Source organism: Genypterus blacodes, unplaced genomic scaffold (genome assembly GCF_046128005.1).
Source record: "Genypterus blacodes isolate CSIRO-AG114 ecotype Tasmania unplaced genomic scaffold, CSIRO-AGI_Gbla_v1 ptg000133l_1, whole genome shotgun sequence".
Taxonomy (NCBI): domain Eukaryota; kingdom Metazoa; phylum Chordata; class Actinopteri; order Ophidiiformes; family Ophidiidae; genus Genypterus; species Genypterus blacodes.
Window position 1 is genome coordinate 7,453,128 of NW_027466935.1, and position 24,199 is coordinate 7,477,326.

Consider the following 24,199-nt stretch of genomic DNA (forward strand, 5'->3'; position numbering starts at 1 on the left):
GGTGCACGTGTTCAGTGATCTGTATCGCCTTCCAGAGGGTAACAGACAGAACAGGGAGTTACAAGGGTGGGATGCATCTTTCAGGATGGTGTTGGCCCTGCGCAGACAATGAGTGCAATACATTTTTATTTTAAGGATAATAACCTGTTAAACTTTATTGACTCTGATATAGTTCTGATTTCATGGATTGTTGGTGATTTATTTCTCAAAACACACATTACGTACAATAAACTCTTATATCTTCTTATACTTAGCTACAAGTTGTTTTCATTAATTTCTAACTAAAACGTTACTTGTCCCGTTTGGAAAATGTCACTTAACACCACTGTTGTGTTTTAGTCCCTGGATCTATGTCATGGCCATTGAAACCTCTGATTCACTTGCCAATAAGTTGGGCGCCCCCGTGTGTTCAGATGCGGTGCTTTCCTGAAAGTATTATAATAGCCTCCAAACTTGCCAAATACATTGTCCAGGGGTATTTGTATAGGGTGCTGTTCATATCATTTACATTTTGATTGTATTATGAAGTTAAGCAGTGGGAGATGGTCATTCATGGGTCTATGTCACAGTTGACACACATTACTTTGAAATTATGAATTATGCTCATAGTTCAGACAACATTTGGTATAAAAACATATGCTATATGCTATATATTGCATTATACATAGGCATATATTCATATAAATTGTCACATACTGTATCTCCTGTAATAATTAACAGACTTACTCAAACTTTGTTTGCGGCCCAACCCTGAGCTTGATCCTTCACCTTTCTTGGACACTGCCCAACTTTTTTTTTTCTCTGGCTGCAGGTCACAAATAGACTTCATCTCTGGTTTAGCATACAACTACAGCATGTGCACCTATTTGGTAAAGGCGGTGTTATGCTTTAAACATACATATCTATATAAATGTGATAAATTAAATGTTTATTATAGCACCTGCCATGTCATGCAGGGCTCTCTGGCACCTAATTCCAAAACATGAGGTCCTTGTCATGACTTTCTGTTAGAGAATAGCAAAATGTATCTCATATTTAGATCCAGTAAAACTACTATCAACTATCATTGCGCTATGTGAACTGAATAGTGAGTTTAGTCATGCGCATACAAATATAAGATGTGACCAAGCTGTTAAATAGAGTGAAGACTGCGTCGAGAGAAAAACTACCAATGTGTGAATGACACAGCAGCCATTTGTGATTACACACACTGAAACAGTCTTAGCATCCATCCATATTAATAATGGAAATAAAAAGCAGTCATACTTCACTTGGCTTTATAAATCAATCTGGGTGAAACTGGGTTTGGGTTTTATAAATGCTGCCTTGATTGTGTTTTTTACATTCTAGCTGACAGGAGAATCACAAATGTCGACTCACAAAGAGACATTTTGTCAATGGTTTATTGTAGCATGCAAATTCATGTGCGGAAATCTTCCTTCTTCTTAAATCCTTCCATCAGTGCATCACAGAAGCAGAATGCAATGCTGCTCGGCAAAGCTGTCAGTGCGCAAAATACAGAAGAATCAGTCGGTGCCCAAACAGTTTGGCTGTAAATCAACACGACAAGTCATCAATCATTTATAGCACATAGATCATCATCATAGATTAGACACACACCCATCCTGTGTTACAGTACAGTAAGTAAAAGGGAAACCTTTCACAATGTGATATTTCCAAGGAAATAAATGGAATACATAACAGTATTATTCATTATGGGGACATTTTACATATGCTGTCTCTTAAGGAGTTTATTTTCCTCATTCTGAAACATTACACAACTGTCCCATATATATCTGATCATCACGGGTTGTATAAATGAGCAGCTTTACTATAAGTCCATCTAATGATGGTGCCAGACTGTATACAATGACGGATGTGTACCATCTCTTAATAGTTCATTTACAATTCAATCGAACAATAGATTTGCAAATAAAATGTCTAATACAGACATGAATAGTCGGAAAACAGTTCAGTCAAATGTTTCACAATTAACAAACAGGCCATTTTCCATATAATATAGAATATTAAGACCATTTCTTGGCTAATAAAAAAGTTTTAACGGATTCAGCAAATTTTCAAAATTGAAAATGAAGAAGCGGACTCATATACCAAGAAGGAAAATACCACAACAACAACAACAACTAAAAGTGGTAATAACAATAAAACCACGAATAATATAACTTCTATTAACGGATCATTCATTTTCATGAGCAAACAAGTAAACTGCTGCAGGCAAACTTCAGCACTTAGCGTGGCCACACAGTGGGCATGTGCAGAACTCGTACAGCGCTGGGTGTGTTGTATCACAACTACAGAATTGTCATTAGTCCTCCATCATCACAAGAGGGACGATACCGCATGCATGACACGGGATGCAGGGATGGTGGAGGGGGGGGGAGAAGTAAAGGAAGCTGGCAGCACTCAGTGATGGGGTCGGAATTAATGCAGGAAACTACTACGGCTGTGTTCTACGGACACTTCAACGGGAACTAGGAGTGTCACTTTGACATGAGTTCAATACTCACAATACTGTTTCACTGACAACAGAACCCAGCCCAGCCCTCTCAATGAGAACAGGAATAGCAAAGCCAATATTGATTTTAAAAGAATGCAAAAGGAAACACTTGCAAAGTAAACACCGGCAAAAAATATAATCAGTGTAACACCCAGGTCTGCCTTGGGTGAAAAGTTAAGTTAACTTCCTGTAAATACCGCCGTAGACTGAACTGTAACATCGGTATAGAAATAGCAGAGAGCTGAGCGTTGTCCCTGAGCGTTTCAGACAAGAGAGGGTTTAAGCCTCGTCCAGGACAAAGCAGAACCACCAGAGAAGCACGTCACTCCTCAACTCCATCGAGCATCAACTCATTTTCATAGTTTCAGTTGAGGAATTATGGAAAAACTCCAGGAAAGTGTCTTTAAATTGCAGGGATTGATTGTACGGACATCAAAGGTAAAGCTGTAGACAGATGCAGGCCACAGAAGTAGACGAGTTAAATCAACTGATTTGGATGAGAGTTTGCTGAAGTGTCTCATAATTTAATACATTTCATCACACTTTTCTTGTTCTTCTGCTAAATCGCTCATCTACCTTTAATTGTCAAATTTCTCGTTTCAATTTTAACCTTGAGACTTTCTGCCTTTTTAATACCATTTGGGATGATTCTGAATTATTCCTCAATTAGCTTTGCATTAGCATTTTTAATGGGGAAAAAAACAAAAACTGGTGATCTGAGCATTCCAGGGTTTTCAGGAGTTCAACTTTGAACCCAGTGGAATTCCTCAAATGTCCTGCCATTCTGTGATCCTCTAAAATGGGATTTAAAATATAATCTGAGGCGGAGAGAGACGATATAAAGCTCTCGGCTACCATGACATTTTGGAGAGGCAGCTGAGGTCAAAGGGCCGTGACGAGGACGCTTCAAAGAATCGGATGGTTTGTCTGCGTTCCTCCTTTTATTCTGCACAAATCTCATAAGATTTAGAATAGCTGTCGACAAAACTCTGAGGGGTCTGAATGACCTCAAGTCCTGCTCGTTTAAATAGTCAAATGTCTTCATTATGTTGATTAAAGTCTGTAAGACACGAAGACAACCTGGCCTCAGATCTATAGAAGCAAATGAGGTGAGACTGGACTGTATGGAGGTCACTCATACTGTACAAAATTACAGTAAACTGGACTTTGGTGGATTACAGTGTACTGACAACAGCGTCAAAACATTAGACGAGATGTTAAAATAGAAGAAAGCCGAACAAGCTTAACACAGACCCTGATACAAAATACATCGACAAACAACTTCACAGAAGTTAGCCATGCTGAATGACACAAACCAAACTCTTTGAAAAGTTAAAACACAAACGTAGCGATAAGAAACACTAAATCTCCGTCCCTCACGTTTAAGGGCTCCGTGTTACATAGAGGCAAAACCTCACTAATGACCTCAGAATAATTGTTTGCGAGGTTTCGTAACCGACACACACATGACCCCCCCCCAGTGTTCAGCTGTGAGGTCACAACATACACGAGAACAGAAGAGGAGTCAGTGAACAAAGTCTGGTTCAGTTCTTCACACTACCAAGAAGACAAAAGGCCACAATATTATGTATAAGTGTGAGTGTGTGAGTGTGTGTGTGTGTTTATGTGTAGCTGTCCGTCTATGTGCTAAAACAACTACAGGTGAACTGATACTCCAACTCCATATAAGCTTGTTTGTGAGTTCATGTGGTTTGCATGTACAGCAAATCCAAAACAGATCAACCAAATGATCAAATGACCTAAAGCTGAAAACACAATTTCTGTCCCATAGAGCTTTACGTTACATTATTTAGTTATTTGAAGAAACAAATACAGTTTACAATGAACATTTTAAAAAGTACACACATCTTTGAATGGTGAATGACCTCCATTAAACGCTGTCTGAAGTGTTGGTGAAAATGTGTGTGAGTGTGTTATTGTGTTCTCTGATCGCATGACTGTCGCGTGACTCTGAAGCTCAGAGGTTTAAAGATCATACGAGTCATAAAACAGCACAGTGAAGAACACACAGCCTTGTTTTCAGGTGTGTATCTGTTGTAAGATCAAGAAGAGTCTTTTATGTTATCATTCAAAAGAATACAGAGCATTTACTTTCTTTTTTTTGGTCTATAGCAGGAGCTGTAGCTGATGATCGTTTTTAATCTAATAAAATCATATCGAGGGGCCTAATATCATAATTTGTGAGGAAAATCTCAGTTCTTGCTGTTAATCCAAGAAGCTAAAGGAACAAAATGACTGACCACGCTTTAATTTGATCGACGACTAACCCGAAAAGTTGCACAAATCACGCAAAAACTACGCTTTATTGTCCTTTCGCCTGGATTCTTTTACTGTCAGTCTGACAATTTGCGGTTACATTCACTCTGTTTGATGCTGTTCTACTGTTTATGTCCTAATGTGATAATGTGTTAGGGTGAAGCTACGAAGCCGACTCCAGTTCTGCACCCATGGGTAAACCATATATACTGTATATACTGTTAATGGGCACAAACAACAATACCAGTAAATTCTGTGTTGAGCAGTATCACAACGTAGAAGACAGAAAAGGTTTCCTCCTCTCTGTTGCTAAGCGAGGAAGCACAGAAAGGTGAGCCACGTCTGCTGAACCTCATTTTAAGGATTATTAATGCCATGGAAATGAAGTGGGTTTTCCCTTTAAAAATAACGATCTGAGACTTTCATCCGTTTCTGACTAGCTTCCGTTCAGCAGCATCTCTGTCCCTGCGGGCGTCTCAGTGCAGCCCAGGCTGGAAGTGTCCTCCAGGCAAGGAGGGCCGGCCCGCGACACCAGTTTACCAACTGCTAGACCTCCAGACACCAACACTCCAGGAGAGAGAGACTTCCTGCGCGGGAGGGCGAGAGAGACAGAGAGAGAGAGAGACATGTATCGTAGGCGGCAGGATAGGAGTGGGAAGAGAGAATTGTATGTAGGAGGGAAGGACAAATGAGAAAAGAAGAAAGAAAATCAAAGAAAAGAACATATCGAGCCATAAACAGGAAGGAAGGAGGGAAGGAGGGGGAAAGGAGGGAAAGGGATGACACGAGGGAGAACTGCAGGAGCGAGAGAACGACATAATTAAAGGGAAAAGGATGAAGGATGGAATTAAATGAATGAAGACAAGACAGCGAGGATGTAAGAAAAGGAGAGGCGTGGAAGATGAGGGGAGATAGAGAGAAGCATGGAAGAGGAGTCTGCGGATAGATGAGAGGGAGGAAGAGAGGGAAAAGGAGGAAGGAAGTATGGAAATAAGGCGAGGGAGAAAGAGAGGGAAAAGGAGGAAGGAAGTATGGAAATAAGGCGAGGGATGAAGGAGGTGGTTGAGGATGAGGAGACGGAGACAAACAGACGGATGCCCGTGTGGGCGGGTTCACGGGAACGATTCCGGCGGTGGGCGATACCCGCGTAACAGCGGTTGCCATGGTAACTCACCTGAAGGCCATCTTCTTCAGCAGGTGTGCGTCCATCTTTTCCGGGGAGGGGGCGTCCGTGTGGGGGTGCTGCTCTTCCACGGGCGACGGAAGGAGAGGGGAGGAGCAGGGAGGCGGGAGGAGGCGGGAAGCACCATGAGACTCCTGGGACGCAAATGTGGGGACAGATTCAGACATATTTCACTTACATGGAGACATTACAGATGTGACAGGGCGCTCTTCCGCTTATTCCGGCTAGTGCCAGATTCCTGTTCCCACCTGAGACTTGATCTGTTGCTGGTCTGAATCCTCCATGTCCAGCGCACACAGTTCCAGCTCAATGTCTCGGTCCGGTTCCGACTCGCTGCCGGCCCGGTCGCAGACGTGGTGATCGCGCCCCTTGCTGTAGCCGCTCTGATGGGCCTGCAGATCGGACGCCATCTTCTCCGCCCCGCACACTGACCTTCGCCTGTCCGGCAGCTCTGACGCACAATGCTGGTCACTAAAAACACAAACACGCACACAAATAACATAAGGAAGAACAATAGAAATGGCATCACTGATATTATTACTTATCATTTCTTGGAATCCATCTAAAGATAAATGTATGTAAAATAAAACCAAGGACTCCATTTCAGGGGTTTCCTGACTCCCTTGTTCTCGTCTAGCAGGTGGATTTTTCTCATCCAGCCAGCAGCTCTATTTTGGGTCTGACCACGGAGAGGAAATGAAACCAGAGACGGATCGGGGGGGGGAGGAGTGAGAGGAGGAAAACCTGTTTAGAGGCACTCTCAGGAGGAAAACACCTCCATACGTGACGAGAAGGACAAGTGTGCATGATCGTGTCAGGCGCCTGCTTGTAGAGAGTGTGTGTGTTATCTTTGGTGTTATGGGCGGCAATTAATGTTATATATTAAGCGCTAAGCTGTATGGATCCTGTTTTCAGAATAAAAGTCATGAAATCTATGTGATACATTAGAAGACGTTCAGACTAACACACACGTTTGTCATCTTTCTTCTTCATGAGTTTTAGATCTTCCTGATTTTCATCTTTTTATGCTAGAGTCCATTTATCCCGAGTTCCAAAAGTCTGGAAATACAATGAATTATGGGAGCGAGACACCATAAAACAGCAACATCATGATGAAGCTCCTAATTCATCTGCTTCCATAGCGTTCATTAACTACTGAGAGTCGACACATTTGTTTCCTTTTTGGCTCATTAGCTGCTGAAATCCATGACACAAACTTTTAATTGTTAGACACAAACATGTGCAGTTTAAATTTGGTCTTCCTCTTGAAACGATGGAGGGAAAGTGTGTGTGTGTGTGTGTGAATGCGTCGTACCTCTCTAGGAAGCTGGAGTGAGTGGAGGAGTCTGAACCTCTGGAGCACCACCTGTATTCACTGTGATCCAGGTGAGGGTTGTAATCTGAACCAGCAGGACAAAGAAGAGACGATGTTTACAGATTACAGCTCATTAAATGTGATAAAACACTAATATATGACACAAATATTACAACAACTGCATCACAAAAAGGATAAAGAACAAATGTAGACTAGATGGCGTATACGTACCTCGGAAGTTGACGGGTGTGGTGTTTGCGCCGCCCTGGCAGGCCGTGGCTTGGACGGGGTCGGTGTTGTGGTAGCCGGTGCGGGACGCTCGGGATATGGCGCCCCACTTAGAGATGATGGGCCCCTCGCCAAATGGAATGATGGGATCCTCGTCTTTCAGGCGGCGGTAGGGATCCAAGGAATGCAGCCATCGCTTCCCGACGCCACCGCCACTGATGCCGCCACCTCCGCCTCCGCCGCTGTCCAGCTCCTGCAACGAAACCCGTGTCTCTGATCTGGTGAAATGCATGATAACCATCTTTTGAAAGCGCTTGTGGGACAACGTGACTCACCGAGTGCTCTGAGCAGGAGTGAGGCGAGGTGCGTGTGTGAGATTCGGGCTCAAAGGGGCCGATGGTGCCGCAGGACCACGGGGAGTAATGGGCCAAGCTCTCCTCCCCTCTGTACCTGCACCCCACACACTGGCCTCCACCGCTGTCCACGTGCTGGGGAGAGAGAGAGAGAGAGAGAGAGAGAGAGAGAGAGAGGGGGGGGGGGGGGAGAGAGAGAGAGAGAAACATGGGCTTCAGTTTCACAATTTTGTCTTGAGGAGATTAAATCATTTTCCGCATTTGTTCATAATGAATTGTTTGAATCTGTTGTTAACTCCGAAACTTCATCCACACATTTTGAAATTTACCGACAAATCAAACACCACATTACTGTTAGTGTCATTTTGAGACGGTCCCTTGCGGACAGACAAACGATCGAGCTGTGGCTAATTTGCATATTGCCGACGCCCACCCAAACCTCTATTTTTACAATTTCCAACAATGGGATCTACACTAACTTGATAATAGGAAGCTAAATCCTTGAAAACATTGTTGACTCTGTCTGCAGCTAAAAGGTCAAAAGCTTTTATTCTGTAGCACAAACGCTTCACAATGGTTTCCTTCAACGACCCACGACCTCCTTGTGATTTAAAGAGACAGGGGTACATGTGTGATGCTGGTTTGGAAACAAATGATGATGATATTGTGATGATGAAGGCTGACACAGATACACAAACTGACTTAAGCTTTGACTCAGAATTGATACTCTGGTGTTGCTGCTTTGTTGTTAACTTCAATCAACGAGGAGAAGCAGCCTTTGTCCTCTTCTTTGCTTGTTCTGTGTTATTCATCCGCGTGGATGTTAAATAAAGCAACAAAGAAGTTCCTGTTTGTTTTTAATGAGCGTCTACGTTAAAGTGGATTTGGTTAGAGGAAACATGTCTGCTGTGCTCCTAAACAAAGCTTTACTCATTTGAAAGCCTGAGTCACTTCTTGTTAAAGTCTGCTTCTCTCGCTCACACACCCACGCACACACGCCGCCACTGTGCATTGCAATGATATCTTCCTCCACAGTTGCTAAGCAACTATCTCCCACCTAAATAGCATTGGACACGGGAGCGCCACAGTTTTTGGGATAGCAACTGAAATCAACGTATTTAAAAGTAACAGCGAACTACACAAGCCGTTAATTAGACTCACTGTCATTCGGTTGCCGCGGGAGAATAAATAAACGAGTTGTGGTGGCGTAAAACATTTCATTATTATGCAGCAGATAGTAGTAAAGATGCTCCGCTTGTGATTACATATTAAATTACTGTTATTTGTTAAAAGACCCCCCCTCACATGCACACACACACACACACACACACACACACATACACATACACATACACATATACAGGAACCAACCTCTGTTCCAAAGTCGATGGTGAAGATGGGGGAGGACTGGGAGTGTCTGTTGGTGTTGTGATGGTGGTGATGGTGTGCCCACTGCTCCTGTTTCCTCCTGAAGAGATCCTCGTAGCCCAGAGGAACACGACCGTAGTCCTGAGGAGGAAGGAGAAGGAGGAGGATGAAAAGAGTGAGGAAGAGTACAGGAATTAGAGCAAAAGAAACACAAGAACATGCATCAAATTCGGCATCCAGTTCACCAACACAACTGAAGCCATAAATGATGAAAGATCCTATAGGCCCCCCACCCTCCCCCCTCGGTGACATAATGCTCCAGCTATACTGTGTGGTGGCAGCGACAAAACTTCAAATTACAGCAAAAGCAAAGGTGAGTTTGATAACAGATAAAGCCAGGTGGGGGGGGATTTCAACTTAAAAGAGCCTCGGCTGCCTTTGAAGTTAAATGTCGCTTTTGAAACAGACAAAGCTGCAGAATTAACCTGGATCAGTATTCTAGTGTCAAGTGTCGCCTCTGTTCTGGTAATCTCAGGCTCCAAAGTTTTTTGTAAAGATTCTCCTTATCTTCTCAGAGAGTTCACACTGGGTCTGGAAGCATTGGAGCTTATCGGGCCGCACAAATAAACGTACGTCAAGTATATTTAAGGACCTGACCGAGGCGGTGGGCAACTTATATGGAACACCTTTGTTTAAATATAATGCAAACCCATACACACACACACACACACTGCGATAACAACCAACCTTTGTGTGGATGGTATTGAATTTTCTATTTGCTTTGCAGCCCCAAATACAATGGTGGGGAGGGCGGCTATTCACTCCACTGCATTAGAGTACATAGGAGTTGCTACAGTTCACTTCAGCACAAGTGATAAAAGTCTTGCTGCAAACCAAAGCTGAAGAAACCAGATAAAAAAGTATCCACTCTCACGTTCGTAATAGAAATTCAGCGCACAGCGAGAGGTGCCGCTTCGCAAATCCTGTATAAACTGGTGTAGGAACTGGAGGGGGAAGGGGAAGCAGAGACATATTTGGGTGTGAAGTAGGAGGAGGACTGTGGAGGAGGAAGATGCAAACTGCAGCTCTGCGGCTGGCAGCGAAAGTGGAGGTGAGATAAAATGTGGGCGTTAAAAGAGAAACTGAGGAGAGGAAATACTGCTTGGGTAAAAACAGCGATGAAGTTAGTGTGAAAATGAAATCAGATCATCGCTTAGAGGCTTGTTGATATGTTTGAAGTGCCTGAGGTGACAGATTGGTGTGTGTTACTGAGTTACTCTTGACCTACTGATATCATTATTATTATTATTAATTTTATGTAAAAATATACGTCAGCACGGCTCATGTAGTTATTGAAAAATCAACCTTTCAAAATAAAAGTTATAAATTGCTTTGGCAATCATAAAAAGCAATGATAGAAAACACACACACACACACACACACACACACACACACACACACACACAGGCCATTTGCACCTTAATAAAATGAGATACGTATCCAGATACTTGATCCAGATAAGGACAAATGCAGAATGCTTTGCAATGTGAAAGCAATCGCTACATTGTATGAGTGTGTGCGAGGAGGTCTGGATGTGGATGAGGAAGATCAAAATATCATTAAACTGGACTAGAAACATGCAGCAACATTGCGTGCGTAGCTGAGATGATGCTGGTTCAGTGGCTTGCAAGTCGTTTGATGCCTCTCTAGTGGCTTCGAAGTGTTATTTTGGGCTATTATATTATTGGAACAACAAGGCAAACGTTGTGCAGGCTTGAGGGTGGCAGAGGTATGTGCTGTAATGAGAGCCTTTGTGTGTGTTTGTGTGTTTGTCCACCTACCCTGTGCAGCCCTGCCCGGTGCTCAGCCGCGGAACAGTAGTTGCTGTCCAGAGAGTTGAATCTCTCCCTGAGTGGAGGCTGGTAGACTGAAGAGTGAAGCACCTCAGGAGGCAGCGAGTTACTGCGGGCATCTTCTCTGTGGTACAGCTGCAAGGAACACCACAGACAATGAAGTGAAAATAAAATAAAATAAAATAAAATAAAATAAAATAAAATAAAATAAAATAAAATAAAATAAAATAAAATAAAATAAAATAAAATAAAATAAAATAAAATAAAAGTCTCACCTGAGGTCTCCATACTCTTCTGCTATCATACAGGGGAGCGTAGACAGCATGGGACGGAGCCAGGGGCCCGAACTGAGGCTGACCCGGGTGGTGATGGAAGGCAGGAGGGCCCATCCGTTCCCTGGGTGGAGGTGGTGGGTAGGCGGAGGAAGACGAGGAGGGTGGATGAGGTGTTTGAGGGTCACTGGGGTATGAAGAAGATGGAGAAGGGCCAATGGAAGGCGGCAGAGATGACTCGGGGACGTGTGACGACCGGAGGAAGCGAGCCATGCAGGGCTTGTGAGGAGGGTGAAGGGTGGATGGGTAGTAGGAACCTGCTGAGGGGGGAGAAAGAGAAGTCTGTAGTTTGAATCCAATTGAGGATCCTAATTATTAATCCTGACACAGTCCTGCAGACTCACAGGTTGGCGGGTAATGGGCTGTGTCATACGCGGGGTGGGGGTCCTGATAATACATCTCTGAAGCCTGAGAGGGATGCGGCGCCCTCAGCAGGAACGGACCGTGTTTGGGCACAGCAGGAGCGCCGCCATCCCCGCGGCCGACTGTTGTCAAGGGCAATGATGAAGGTGAGTGACTGACAGGAGTCCTGGGAGGAGTGGTGGGCTTCCTTAGGGACGGAGAGACAAATCATGAAGACGGGAGCGGATCCGAAAATGATGCAATGAACAAAAACACAACATCGCATTTTTTCTAAATGTGTCATTGGCTTGAAGGGTAAGTGTAAAGTCTGAGTCAAAACTGAGTCTGCAAATAAGGCTGGAGTGTGTCAGAGCGCGAGCAGCCATAGCAGAACGACAACTTTGAACATAACAGCTTACAGCTACGATGGACAGTGACATTTATGTTCAAACTTATGTTCAAAGAGTGAATCTTCTTACTGTTCCATCGACACCGCTTTGCCTCTGTTGGTGCCCGTTATCCCGTTTGCACCGTTTGCCCCGCTTGCTCCATTGGGCGCTGCTCTCTTCATCTCCTCCATCAGGTCAGATCCCCGCGAGATGAGCTGCGGGTGAGTCAAACCCGGCGCCCCTTCTGTAATGATTGTCCCGGCCATCTCCCCTGTCCCTTTGAGCCCCTGGCCCACCCCTGCTGACACATCTGGCGTGTGGATGCTGCTGTCTGCTGCAAAGGTTTTACCCATAACCCCCTGCGGCAAGGGGAAGGGACGGCTCACGCTGCTGCTCTTTTTATTCCTCAGTCTGAATCTGGAGAGAGTTTCAATCATAAGAGGACACATACTGTATGCATGCATCCATACAGTGTGTGTGTGTGTAGCTGAGTGGTCACTTACTTCTCTAGTTCGTCCTGTGTGTGTGCAAACGTACAGTTGGTTCCTCTGGGGCAGCCACCCTGCTGACGGAGGTCGCGACACATGCTGGTCTTATACTTACTGTTGGCCTGAGGCTGAAAACATCACACACACACACACACACACACACACAAACGTGACTCTTTAATTTATGACGCTTATCTTAGTCTTATGTGAAGTGATTGCACATTCTTGACCCGTTGTCTCGATCCTGTCTCGATTTTATTGTCCTTGACACTGAATACAACCTGAAGGAGCAACAGACCGTCACTAAGATAACAAAATATTACCTGGATGTCTGAGCAATGGATAAAAGGAATAAATGTTTATCTGATCAGGCGTCTTTCATCATTTTATGGAGAAGACGTAAACAAGACTTTAACCTGCAATATCTTGAGGCTTAGAAAGATGAAGGCATCAGGAGTCGTGAGGTCTGATCCGATCTTAGGTCTCTATAGGTTTGTGAGACGCTCCAGCAATATGAAACCAATCTGCCTGGCCGTTTAGATTGCATTTCCATTGATTTTACTCTTAAAGTGTAGCACAGCATCTCACTCTGCACAGCTCGGGGCTCCGGCAGAACCTGTCAATGATGTCACTCTTAAAAGGAGGAACTTCACTTGTTTTGACTTCATTCTAGGAGCTGAATTCACTGAATAGGTCGAGGGGATGATTTAGCGTTTGAACTTGAATTCTCACTCCTTGTGGCGCCAGTTTACCTGTGGAGCGTCGTGGCTCTTCTTGCTGTAGTTCTGTATGAACTCCACCAATCCGTGAACCACCAACTTCACCGCCAGCATCACACTTTCCAGCTCCTCCCATGACGGCGCCGGCGCATCTGCACACACATCAACGACTGAGTTTTAGTGGACATTGTGGACAGCAGATATTTTGACTTCCTGTTTAGTGACTTTGCTTGGATTCTGTCAGCCCTTATGTGAATCAGCAGATTGTATCTTTTGTTTTTCTACCTGGATTCCATTTTGGCATGCAGATCCTCCAGCTTGCCTATATATCAGTCTCATTCATCTCTGTGGAGCTCGACCAAAGCTTTTATTCAGAAAATTGATATTCAGCTCCATACGGCCTTCTTGACATTGAAACACAATGCTGCGCTGAATACAGTGACATACCTGGATTGTGGTCGATGTTGGCCAGCAGCTCTAGGTGTGGCCTCAGGCTGGTGAGGTTGGCAGGGTCCCCTGTCCTCTGCAGGACAATGGTCAACTCCTGGACACTCTTTGCAAAGGACTCTGGAGACTGTAACTGGAGTGAAGGACAGGAAGACAAAGATAGAGGGAGAGTCAGTCTTAGTCAACGTATGAAGAGTGGTTTGTTTGCGTGTTCTGTGCAGAATCTTGACGGTACCTTGTCGATGATGGACTGCATATGTGACTTGTGCACCAGGTCTCCGTACAGCAGAGACGACCACTGCTCGGGCGAAATCCGTAAGCCCGCCTCCATTGCTATGTGGACGATCTGAGCGTCGTGTTCTCTCCGCAGAGCTTCGTACGTGCGGAATTCTTCCTTCAGCTGCATCAGCGACGAGTCTTCATCGCGCTTCGTCACCTGAGAGAGGAAAGGAACGACGGTGCAGTGGGAGAGAATGAGAGAATGAGAGAATGAGGTGGTAGTAGTTTTAATATTTTCCTTTTTAGGACTTCTGCTCTGTCGTCTAGAGATCATCTGACATCTACATGATGTTTCCGGGTGAACCACAGTGAGATAACATGTCTGTCTGTGTGTGGCATCCTCAGGCTAACACTCAAAGTGAGATCAGACGGGGGGGATTCCCCCCCTCTCAGAAACTGCCCTATGAATAATCATCACAAGACACCAACACACAGTATCAGACATCAGCTACTAATTAGATTTCATTGCTTCTCTCTCTAAGGCTCAAGTTTCTGTCGGACAAAATCAGGAAAATCTGTCTCTGTCCATGTCTCCATTCATCTATCAGTGTCTAGATCTCTCGCCCGTCTGTCTCTGTCCTGCAGGGAGGCGGCAACGAGGGCAAATATAGCCCGGCGTTACATCACGGGGGGCAGATAGCTGGCATTACTGCCCTGCCAGCTAAATAACAGGCACGGAAATACACACGGAAATACACACGGACACACACCGAACATGTCTGCAGAGGGCCGTGTCCTTATTACAAGAAGGGAGAGACACGCTTTAACCTCGTTACTGTACGTCAGTGGGGGCCATGTTGTTAATTTGGAGAGGAATGCTCGCTCGATCTAAGTTTGACTCATTTTGAGAAAGGGAATGCGTGAGCATGTTGGGATATTTATGCATAAGCGCCGTAAGAATAGGGACTCCCCTGTCCACTAATGACAGGAAAGCACTATTTTAGGAAGTCAATCTATTCTAATTTAGTTAATCAGGTCATCATGGCTTGTTGGACGTGGCAGCAAACTTGTCATCTTTTGTTCACTGTGATGTCTGACGTCTCATTGAAGTTACCTTAAAGCAGGAGGCCCTGTAGAGCAGCTGCACCACGTGGCCTATGCTGGTTTTGGAAGCCTGGGGGAACCGGGCCTCCAGCTTCTGGACGACAAACAGAACCAGCACCTTCCGTGACAGAGCCGAGCCGTCCTCCAGGGCCAGCAAAACCAGCTTCAAGGCGTCTTCTTGCATCGCTGGTGTGCAGGAGTACGAGTGACGAAGTGGCAGAGAGAGAGAGAGAGGGAGAAAGGGTGGAGAGAGGAAAGGGAGAGAGAGAGAGATTTGAGATATGGAGGGAGAGAATGGGGAGAAATATGTTCAGTAAGCACACATTCCTCACACACCCACACACACACACGGTATATGGAAACAGAGTTGTACTTCAGTAAGGTGTCCTCAGACTCTTAAGTGAACTCGATCTGTGATCATGTGAGAAAGTTTCCCACTCAGAATCTGCCCTACGAGTAATCATCACGGGACACCACCTCAGACGATCAATAGGCTTTGTTCAGATGTAAGCGAGTTTCAAAACACACACACACATGACCTCTTTTACTTTCACTTCATGTTTCTGTAAGGCGAAAAGGTCATATCTGTTTATTTATCAGATAAGTAAGTCATTATCAAAGTTCTAGTTGATTAATTTCTGTCAACATGAGGTTAATGACTCTCCAGTAATCTGATAATGGACATTGAACAAGCTCTGTGTGTGTTTGAGGTTTGAGTCTAGTAGCCTGATGTCTGTCCTGTATGCACTGTGTGTCCATGCTGTCTCACCAGGTCCCAGGAACTGGCACCCGCGCGCCCGCACTGCTGCCCAGAGGTTGGCAGAGAGTTGCTGGGGGTTCTGGTGCTGCAGGATGAGCTCCGTGACCGTCCGTTCACCCAGCGAGCGGCCGGCGCGCACCGCCCGCACGCGGCCCTCCTCCTCCACCAGCTGGCAGTTCACCAAGGTAACCAGCTTTCTCTGCATGGGCCGACTGAGCACGCCCGGACTTGCCGCCGCCACACCTGCAGCAGAGGACAGCTCTGGATTACAAAGCAGAACGTGTGTGTTACCTCACTTTCACTCTGAGCATACTCTGTCTGAAAGTGACAGGGCTGTTTGCAACCTGAAAATGAGGATTATTAAATTAGAATTGCAGCAATATATCATTGAGATGATATCTGAGGCAGTAGAGTATTTAACAGTTTATTGTTGCGGCAGCGATTCAGAAAACAAAGCACGTAGAGTGCAGAAGTGGATTAAGCTGAAGGAGTAGATTGAAAGGTTTCTACAGATATGAGAGGCGTCATGGTGGAAGACATGATGCCTGAAGGCCCTGATCAGGTATCAGTTCATCCTGATCCAGATGAGACGTGACATAAAATGATGTAACCCGAACTAAAAGAGTAGAAAATTGAGATATGAAACAAGGCGAATGTTACTGCGGCGCCTGTATCAGAGAGCTGGAGCGACAGATTGACTTCACTCAGGTAAATGTTTCTCCTCAGGAAAGAGCCAAATGTTCCTTCACCGTCTAAAATGTCCAGAAGGTTCCGTGCGTCATGAGAAGTGTGAGAAGCATGAAAGCCTGGCTGATCAAGAACAACTTCAGAAATCTAAAACTCTGTAAAATGGAGATACATGGAGCTTTTACACCAGCATGAGAGTCCTACCTTTGGCTCCGCTGATTGGTTTTAAGTAGAGAGCCAGCTCCTCCACACACACCCTGCACACCTCATAATGCTCAACCTCCGCTGCACTGCTCAGGCTCACCGGCTGCACATCTGGGACCTGACACACAATGAATCAAAATCATCACTGATAAATTAAGCCACAGTCAAAATATACCTTAATACATTCACCTCCCCCCTCACCTGAGCTCCAACCAGCTGCAGCAGGGCACAGTTGACTGGCAGCAGGTCGATGTCGGTGCTGATGGGCGTCTGATCAAAGGGGCAGGCTTTGCGGTGCAGCTTGTGTAAGCAGGTCTTACACACCGTGTGTGAGCAGCCCAGGCTGATGGGCTGGTGCCCGCTGCTGTCAAACTCATTGTAGCAGATGGGACAAGACAGGAACTCTGTCCACTGGGCCGCCTGCACTGGCATCCTGCCACCACACCACTGAGGGAGGCGCCGTGGAGCTCAGGGGGAAGACATGACAACGGGCCCCAACAGCCGCTGGTGCTGGCCAGTGCCCAGGGTGGCTGCAAGGTGGAGAGAGAGACGGTTTGGTGGGTGAACATTCAACTTTCTGGATTAGTTGAGTATTAACAATAAAACCCAGATGCACAATTATATATAAAACTGTAGGTTAAACAACGACCTCTGTGTGTGACCTTGTGTCACTGTTTATCTGGAGCAGTGTTAAGGCCGTTTGCCATAAAAGTCATAAATTGATATCATCTCATGTGGGCAATAAGAACTTGTTTGTTTCCTCACTCTCTATCTCTCTCACACACACACACACACACAATTTACATGACTTGGTTCTATAGGTCACCTATCTTGATCATTGCAAAAATTGGATTGTCTGGACATTTCAACAAACTAATCATTAGATTAAACTGAATTAATATGCATATATGAATACTTTACAGTGAACTGAACATTTGCGAGCTGTTCTGGAATAAAGTCCATCAGTTAGACAACAGCTTAGACATTAACTATATGATTCATAAATCAATAAATCCCAATCTTCACTATTGGAATTGAGCAGAAGGTGAAGTGTTATTAATAATCACACAGGTCCAATGTATTTATCTGAGATTAGTTACGCCTTATTAGTTATCGCCTTGGCAATTTGTCACCGAGACAAATCTGCTCTTGTTTAATGAGTTTGTGCTGATGCATAACAATTCCTGTTAATCACGGACGGTTCATACAGGTTGAGACACGTAAAGGTGAACACTGGCTTCCTGCTACGAGAAGAAGTTTGCTGACTACCGTCTTTGCGTCAAGCTCCCCCAAACACACTCCACATCTGACTCAGTCTCAGTCAGCACAAACTGTGATGCATCGCTTCATAAAAAGGTTCTTATCATCTTTCCTATTTAACCTCACAATCCCATTCACACAGAACACACACAGCAGTTGAAGTTCAAGAGGCTATTTGGTGTCATACACACTTCACTAAAATCCTCCTCCCCCTCGGTGTTGTGTGTGTGTGTGTGTTGTGTGACTCCAAAGTGTTTGGACACATGCAGGCACTGAGCACCTGTTGCTTTCAGAATCTGTTACATCTGCTTCAACAGCTCAACCGAATAACAGCTGCCTCTCTGCTCATGAAGGCGCCATAAAAAGCCTTCAATCACCTCCGTCAATATGAGAGATGCAGATTATGGAAACGACACACACACACCCATGCACACAGATACATACACGCACTCAAAATCAGTGGCTGACAGGTTTGCTTGACAGTTGAAACCGGTGTAGTGGGTTGGGTTTCTCAACCTCATACCATCACCCTCTGTGTGTGTGTGTGTGTGTGTGTGTGTGTGTGTGTGTGTGTGTGTGTGTGTGTGTGAGAGTGAGAGGGATTGCATGATGGCATATGAGAGACAAAACGCCTAACAACACAGTAACAACAGATACAGATAAACAACATCAATCAATGCTCGTTACGCACACGGACGCGCTCTTGGTGACGCGTTGGAAACCAAAAGCAAAAAAGCTTCAATAACAACAAACCCACTGAAGTTACTCGTACCAGCTTGTGGACGCGTTTCGGTCAAAATGTCCGCGCTTTCATTTCCTGCCCCGGCTTTCCGCGCCTACCGAGCCGCCTGAGACGCGCGGTGTCCACGGTGCGCCCTTGGTGCCACACGGACGTCTCCGTTTCCTCTCGGCGCGTCATATTCCGTCTCCTCCCCGCCCCCGCCCCCAGAGGAACCAAAATATAGCAACGATTACAGCGTTTAAATGGACGGGCTAACGGAGCAGTGACGCGCCGGGTCGTGGGGCGCTTGGAGCGGGGACGCAGCTCTCCATGCCCGCCGCGCTCCCAGATGAAGGAGCGGGGGGCACAGCTTTACGCGTCGCTTTGACAGCCACCTGTTCCTGCTTTGAGCAACTGCAACATTCCGTCTGTACAGAAAGTCCTTGACCGAGAACAAGTGGCCCCCTTACGGCCTGAACTTCACCCCCAAATGTATAGAACATAGAAACATAGAAACATAGAAACATAGAAACATAGAGCATAGAACATAGAACCATGTACATGACATGCACAATCATTTCCACTGCTTGTATGAATGTATAAATGTGAATGGATGTATGCATGCAAACAGGGATCACACACACACACACACACACACACACACACAAACACACACTCCACAAAATAAACTAAAAAGTGTATTGACAGAGGAGAAATGGCTGTGTTGCATTTGAGTACAGGCAGAACTTCCTCCACACACTGCAACCCTGATCCTTAACTTAACCCTTCATAGTCTGAGAGAGTCTGAACCTTAAAGCCCTCTGAAACTTTCACATCAAAATCAAGGTCAAGCATGCCTTGAATGAGTGTGTTTAAAGACCGAAAAACATGAATTCCATCCTAAAAAGTCAGGACCAACTGATCTTGTCGTACTCGCCTCTCCTTGTTATATCACATGTAATACTTTGTACTTCGTTATGTTAACAGAAATACATCTCTGGCGCGTGCTGCGAGAGGTCGTCATGCACCAAAGCACTGATTAGCAGTAACAGCCTGGTAGCGGCCACCCACTCCACTGCTGCGCTGGACCGAGAGCGAGAGGGAGGAGAACATTTTGTCTTTACAGCCAACGGTTGGCAAGCTGTCATCTGGCTCGGGACTGTCAGTCCTCACTTGGCCCTCTGTGATGGGGGTGGGCATCTGGAGTTTCCCTTGGCACGTCTGAGAGAGAGACTTAGTGTGTGTGTGTGGAGTGTGTGTGTGTGTGCGTGTATGTGTAATCCTGTGTTTTTATTGTTGTCGTAGCGTGGTTAATGGTGATTAATGTTAATTCATTCTGATGAGGCCCTTTGGTAGAGTTCAGCCTTTGGTTTAGACTGCTTATGATGATAATTTGGATTAAATTAAGATTAGGGATAAAGTTGATGTCATGTTTGAGCAGCACAGGAATAAAGAATTTGCACAACTCGCTGCAAAGCAAAATCTCGCTCGCGTTTACAGTTGGTTAAGCATTATCCCCAGCCTTTAACTTTGTTGTTTCCCACAGAGCTCGGGCCTTTACAATGAGCCACCGGCCTGAAAGGTGAGAGCAGAATGCCTCAGCCAATCAGAGGCTTGTTTGCAGTGTTTCACACCCATTTAAGTCCCGCTACATATGTCGTGCCAACATTTAGACGCGGGGTTAGGATTACACTAGGTCAGAGCATAGTGCTGAGGTTAGGCATGCAGTACTAATGGTTATTACAGGATCCAAGTGTAGTAATACGATCCATCAAAATAAGAATTTGAGCGTTGCTGTACGTGTGCATGCTTAAGGCCTCAGGATGCCTGTGAGGGAATCTAACGAACCTAAAGGTGATTCCTGCTGTCTGTGTTCTTATGTCTTTCATCTTTTCCACTTCTGATAACTCGCCCTTAATTGCTCCAAATATCCAAATATCACGTGGGTGGATGCATCGCCGGTTAAAAAGCCAGTGGGCGGAGCTCGGCCTTTGTTTCAGTTCTCTCCCCCCCCCCCTTCTGCTGCCGTCGTGGCAACGCATCTAGACCCAACATTTTCCAAATAAGCAGAGAAAATTCTACCTTTGTACTCCTGTTTAGTGACGAACATAAAACGATGAAGATGAAGAAGAAGAAAGTGTGTGTGTTAAGTGGAAAGCAAAGAGTTCTATCATTCTAAACAAAGCTTCATTTGATCCTGAATAAGTGTTCAGATTATAATCTAATTTTACAGATCAGCTCTGGAAGGTTTATTGAATTGACGGAGTAAAACCACACAACCTCTGTACTACACATATATTCATGCTCACAGGCACATCATGCAAACATAAACACACGCAAAAACAAACAATTGGGTGCATGGCTATACACACTTAACGTTCATGCACACACTCACACACAGACACACAGCATACACTGAGGCCGGAGCAGTGGAATTTGAAGAAATATGAGGACGTGAGTCTCCAAGCGCCTTCTCACTGTCACCGTGACCCCAGAATTAGAACATTCCAGTGTGTGTGTGTGCGTGTTTGTGTGTGCGTGCGTGCGTGCGCGTGTATGTGTGCGTGTGTGTGCGTAAACTTACGCCCGTGAATGTGTGTGTTGTTATAGTTGATCAAATGTATGAAATCAGGCTTCACAAACACAACTGAAGAACAGATTGTGTAATTCAGAGGGCAGATCTGGATAAAAGAATAATCTGGTCTCATTCTGCACTTTGAGTCATTATTCCTCCTATTCATTTGAGGAGCAAGACTGCTCAGATTCCCTTACTTTGGGAGAAAATAAGTATTTATCACGGCTGGCAGCTTCACTATGAGAATTTCTTGAAATCCTGCATGTAATCAATAAACACACACAGCATACATTAACTGTTTTAAACGGTTATCCTGGGTAAAGTTCATAGTACACGTATTCCATTATACAGCAAAGCCCAAGTCTTCAGCTCATTGTCAGGGTAACACACAGACACAGACACACACGGCACTTAAGTGAAACATCAAAGTAATACCAATTTAAAGAGCCTGGTAAGAACACAATCTTGATAACACTTTGGGTGAATCAAAACAGATTAAAAGCTCATGAAGTCCTCTGAACTTTCCTCCTCCTAGATTCAAACGTGAAAGTTTGCACCACGGCATGTCAATGATGAAGAAACTGTTTCTAGTTGAAGTTTAACCAGGGGAGAGATGTCGCTCACTAAACGTGCTGAAGCGAGACGTGACAGGAAAGCAAACTACACAGGGTTTTCAGGGAAGTAAATAGTAAAACACCGCCGCACTTGCAACCATAATTAGCAGCACAATACTCGTGATGTGATAGAATATAAAGACTGTATATCAGCTTTTCTATGGAAACTGGAAGCTACAGTATTACTCTATAATTTATTGCATACACCCGTGGTTCTATGATGTCAGTTCTGTTGTTTTAGAGAGTGTGAGGGGTCTCTGTGATTACTTATTCATTATGCCTGTCATCACAGCGTTTGTGCGTGTGTGTGTGCGTGTGTATGTGTGTGTGGGTGCAGAGCAAACACACAGCCCACAGTGTATCTCACCCAGGAGCATCTGTCATAATGACTTACGCAATCTGAGAGAATCTGGTTGTAGAATACTGTTAGACAGATCAGGTTGCATCCACTTGCAGAGCAGCAAACGACACACCGACACACACACACAGACACACACACACTGCAGACTTAAACTTTGTGAAGGCGGTGCAACATATCACACCAGGGGCCAAATGAAATGCAACACCACAACTGGGAAACAACCAGAATCACTTTCTTACTAAATATGACACATTTGCATTTGTACTACATTCCTACATCACCATGTTTTCAAAGGCCTCACAATATTCACCAATCACATGGCTCCATTACTGAGGCTTCTATAATAGCGTGTGTGGCTTTGCATGGTGGAGTGACTGGTTGAACTCTTTGGTCTATACAGGTTCATTATTTCACATCATATCACCAGTTGCATACATTTATCTAACACTTTTCAGACCTCATGATATCATTCAAACGAAATCAGCAGATTCTAAATCCTCTGATTTCTAAATGAAACCAAATCACCAAACCCTGATTTGTACACCTGTCCACGCACACACACACACACACGCACACACACACACACACACACACACACACACACACACACACACACACACACACACACAGAAGGAAAGTAGCGCACCTCTGGATAAGTCACTTACCTCACACACTACCGCTGAGTACTAGAATGAACATATTCTCTCACATCCACGGGATCGCGTCAGAACATCAGAAGGAAAAATAGCTTCATCAGTTGCAAAACAACCGCAGCTACCGAGCCAGGGGGGTCCTTGGTGATGAGACCCCCGGGATGCGCCGCATTTCAGCGCCGGAACAGCTCGCTCGCCTCGGTCCAGTTCGGGTTTCACTGCCCCCCTTTTCTCGTCCAGCGAGCGGTACGTGACGGAGCTGGACGCGCAGGTACACCGAGCCACACACCCTCCGTGTGACGGAGAAGGGGCCGAGGGGAGACCGACCGTGGTATCGCTCCGCCGGTGATGGTGCCTGAAGTGCGCCTCAGGTCAGACTGACCGCTGCCGCAACGTTGTGCGTCGTCCGCGCTACCAGCCGGCACGCGGGGGTTTTCCTCGGTGAGGGGCGGTTAATAGTTCCTATCCGCCTGGGTATTCATGCGCGGGCGGTGCTTCGCGGGAGGGGGCGGGGGCGGTGGAGGAGGGAGGTACTATTTTAATGTTGTGAGCAAGGATAACGGAGATGTAAAGGGGCAAAGCCGGAACAAGCCGCTTTTCGAGGCGTGGGCTGCTGCGTTTAAAGGCGCAGTCCGTGATGCTGAGGAGAGGAGGAGGAGGAGGAGGAGGATGCGCGCGCGACAAGTGCGCCTGCCAGGAGGAAGTTCACACACACACACACACACACACACACACACACACAAACTTTTCACGTTCTGCATTTTCAGAAGTTGAACCGTGTGTGGTTTTATGAAGATAAACTCACACAGCACCATGACATATACTGTATACAATAATCACCATTAAACTTTGAAAACTCTCAATAGAAATTTACTGATCAAATGTTTCCCCAAATTCATCCTCTTTTACAGACATAAAAGGTATTTTTGGGGATCAACCGTGACATCATTCATGATGTCATTATGGGGGTGCCAGGGTGGCTCCGATCCTGACTCCACAATTATAATGTGATGTGCAAATAAAGAATAAAACTGCTAATTTTATGTAAATGAAATGCAGGAGCACTGCACTAATGTTTGTGGCAAGTTTGGGGGTGATTGGAGGAATGGAGCGCACACCACTCCAATTATAGAAAAGGAAAAGATCCATTCCAAACATATCAAAGGTCCACTTAAAATAAGTTTAAAACAGGACACTTATGACAGAGGAAGCTGTTATTTTAAGGAGTG

General features: G+C 45.2%; 1 protein-coding gene across 4 annotated transcripts; it reads right to left on the bottom strand.

Annotated features, from left to right (window-relative positions):
• Positions 1 to 1,399: 1,399 nt before the first annotated feature.
• Positions 1,400 to 23,369, bottom strand: rc3h2 (ring finger and CCCH-type domains 2). 4 transcript variants are annotated; one of them, XM_076164185.1, is made up of 20 exons: positions 22,983 to 23,369; positions 16,988 to 17,316; positions 16,787 to 16,904; positions 15,905 to 16,156; positions 15,146 to 15,321; positions 14,048 to 14,248; positions 13,813 to 13,945; positions 13,399 to 13,517; positions 12,662 to 12,774; positions 12,249 to 12,575; positions 11,772 to 11,977; positions 11,371 to 11,687; positions 11,084 to 11,230; positions 9,246 to 9,383; positions 7,857 to 8,009; positions 7,525 to 7,774; positions 7,294 to 7,378; positions 6,227 to 6,449; positions 5,970 to 6,112; positions 1,400 to 5,382 (listed from the first exon to the last, which is right to left on the bottom strand). In XM_076164185.1, exons 2-20 carry the CDS (start codon positions 17,216 to 17,218, stop codon positions 5,232 to 5,234), a joined length of 3,483 nt encoding a protein of 1,160 aa, XP_076020300.1. In that variant the 5' UTR covers positions 17,219 to 17,316; positions 22,983 to 23,369; the 3' UTR covers positions 1,400 to 5,231. The 4 variants fall into 4 exon arrangements, with proteins under 4 accessions (XP_076020300.1, XP_076020302.1, XP_076020301.1 ...); XM_076164187.1 differs by lacking the exon at positions 22,983 to 23,369 and adding an exon at positions 18,819 to 18,946 and having other exon boundaries at positions 15,905 to 16,138; XM_076164186.1 differs by lacking the exon at positions 22,983 to 23,369 and adding an exon at positions 18,819 to 18,946 and having other exon boundaries at positions 11,371 to 11,684.
• Between the last annotated feature and the right edge of the window lie 830 nt (positions 23,370 to 24,199).

Excerpts from the sequence above, each read along its gene's own strand:
- rc3h2 (XM_076164185.1), bottom strand. The coding sequence starts at position 17,218 with ATGCCAGTGCAGGCGGCCCAGTGGACAGAGTTCCTGTCTTGTCCCATC. Across the intron at positions 8,010-9,245 it reads CCATCGACTTTGGAACAGAG|CACGTGGACAGCGGTGGAGG; the intron begins GTTGGTTCCTGT and ends CTCTCTCCCCAG. Across the intron at positions 6,113-6,226 it reads AGCAACAGATCAAGTCTCAG|GAGTCTCATGGTGCTTCCCG; the intron begins GTGGGAACAGGA and ends TTTGCGTCCCAG.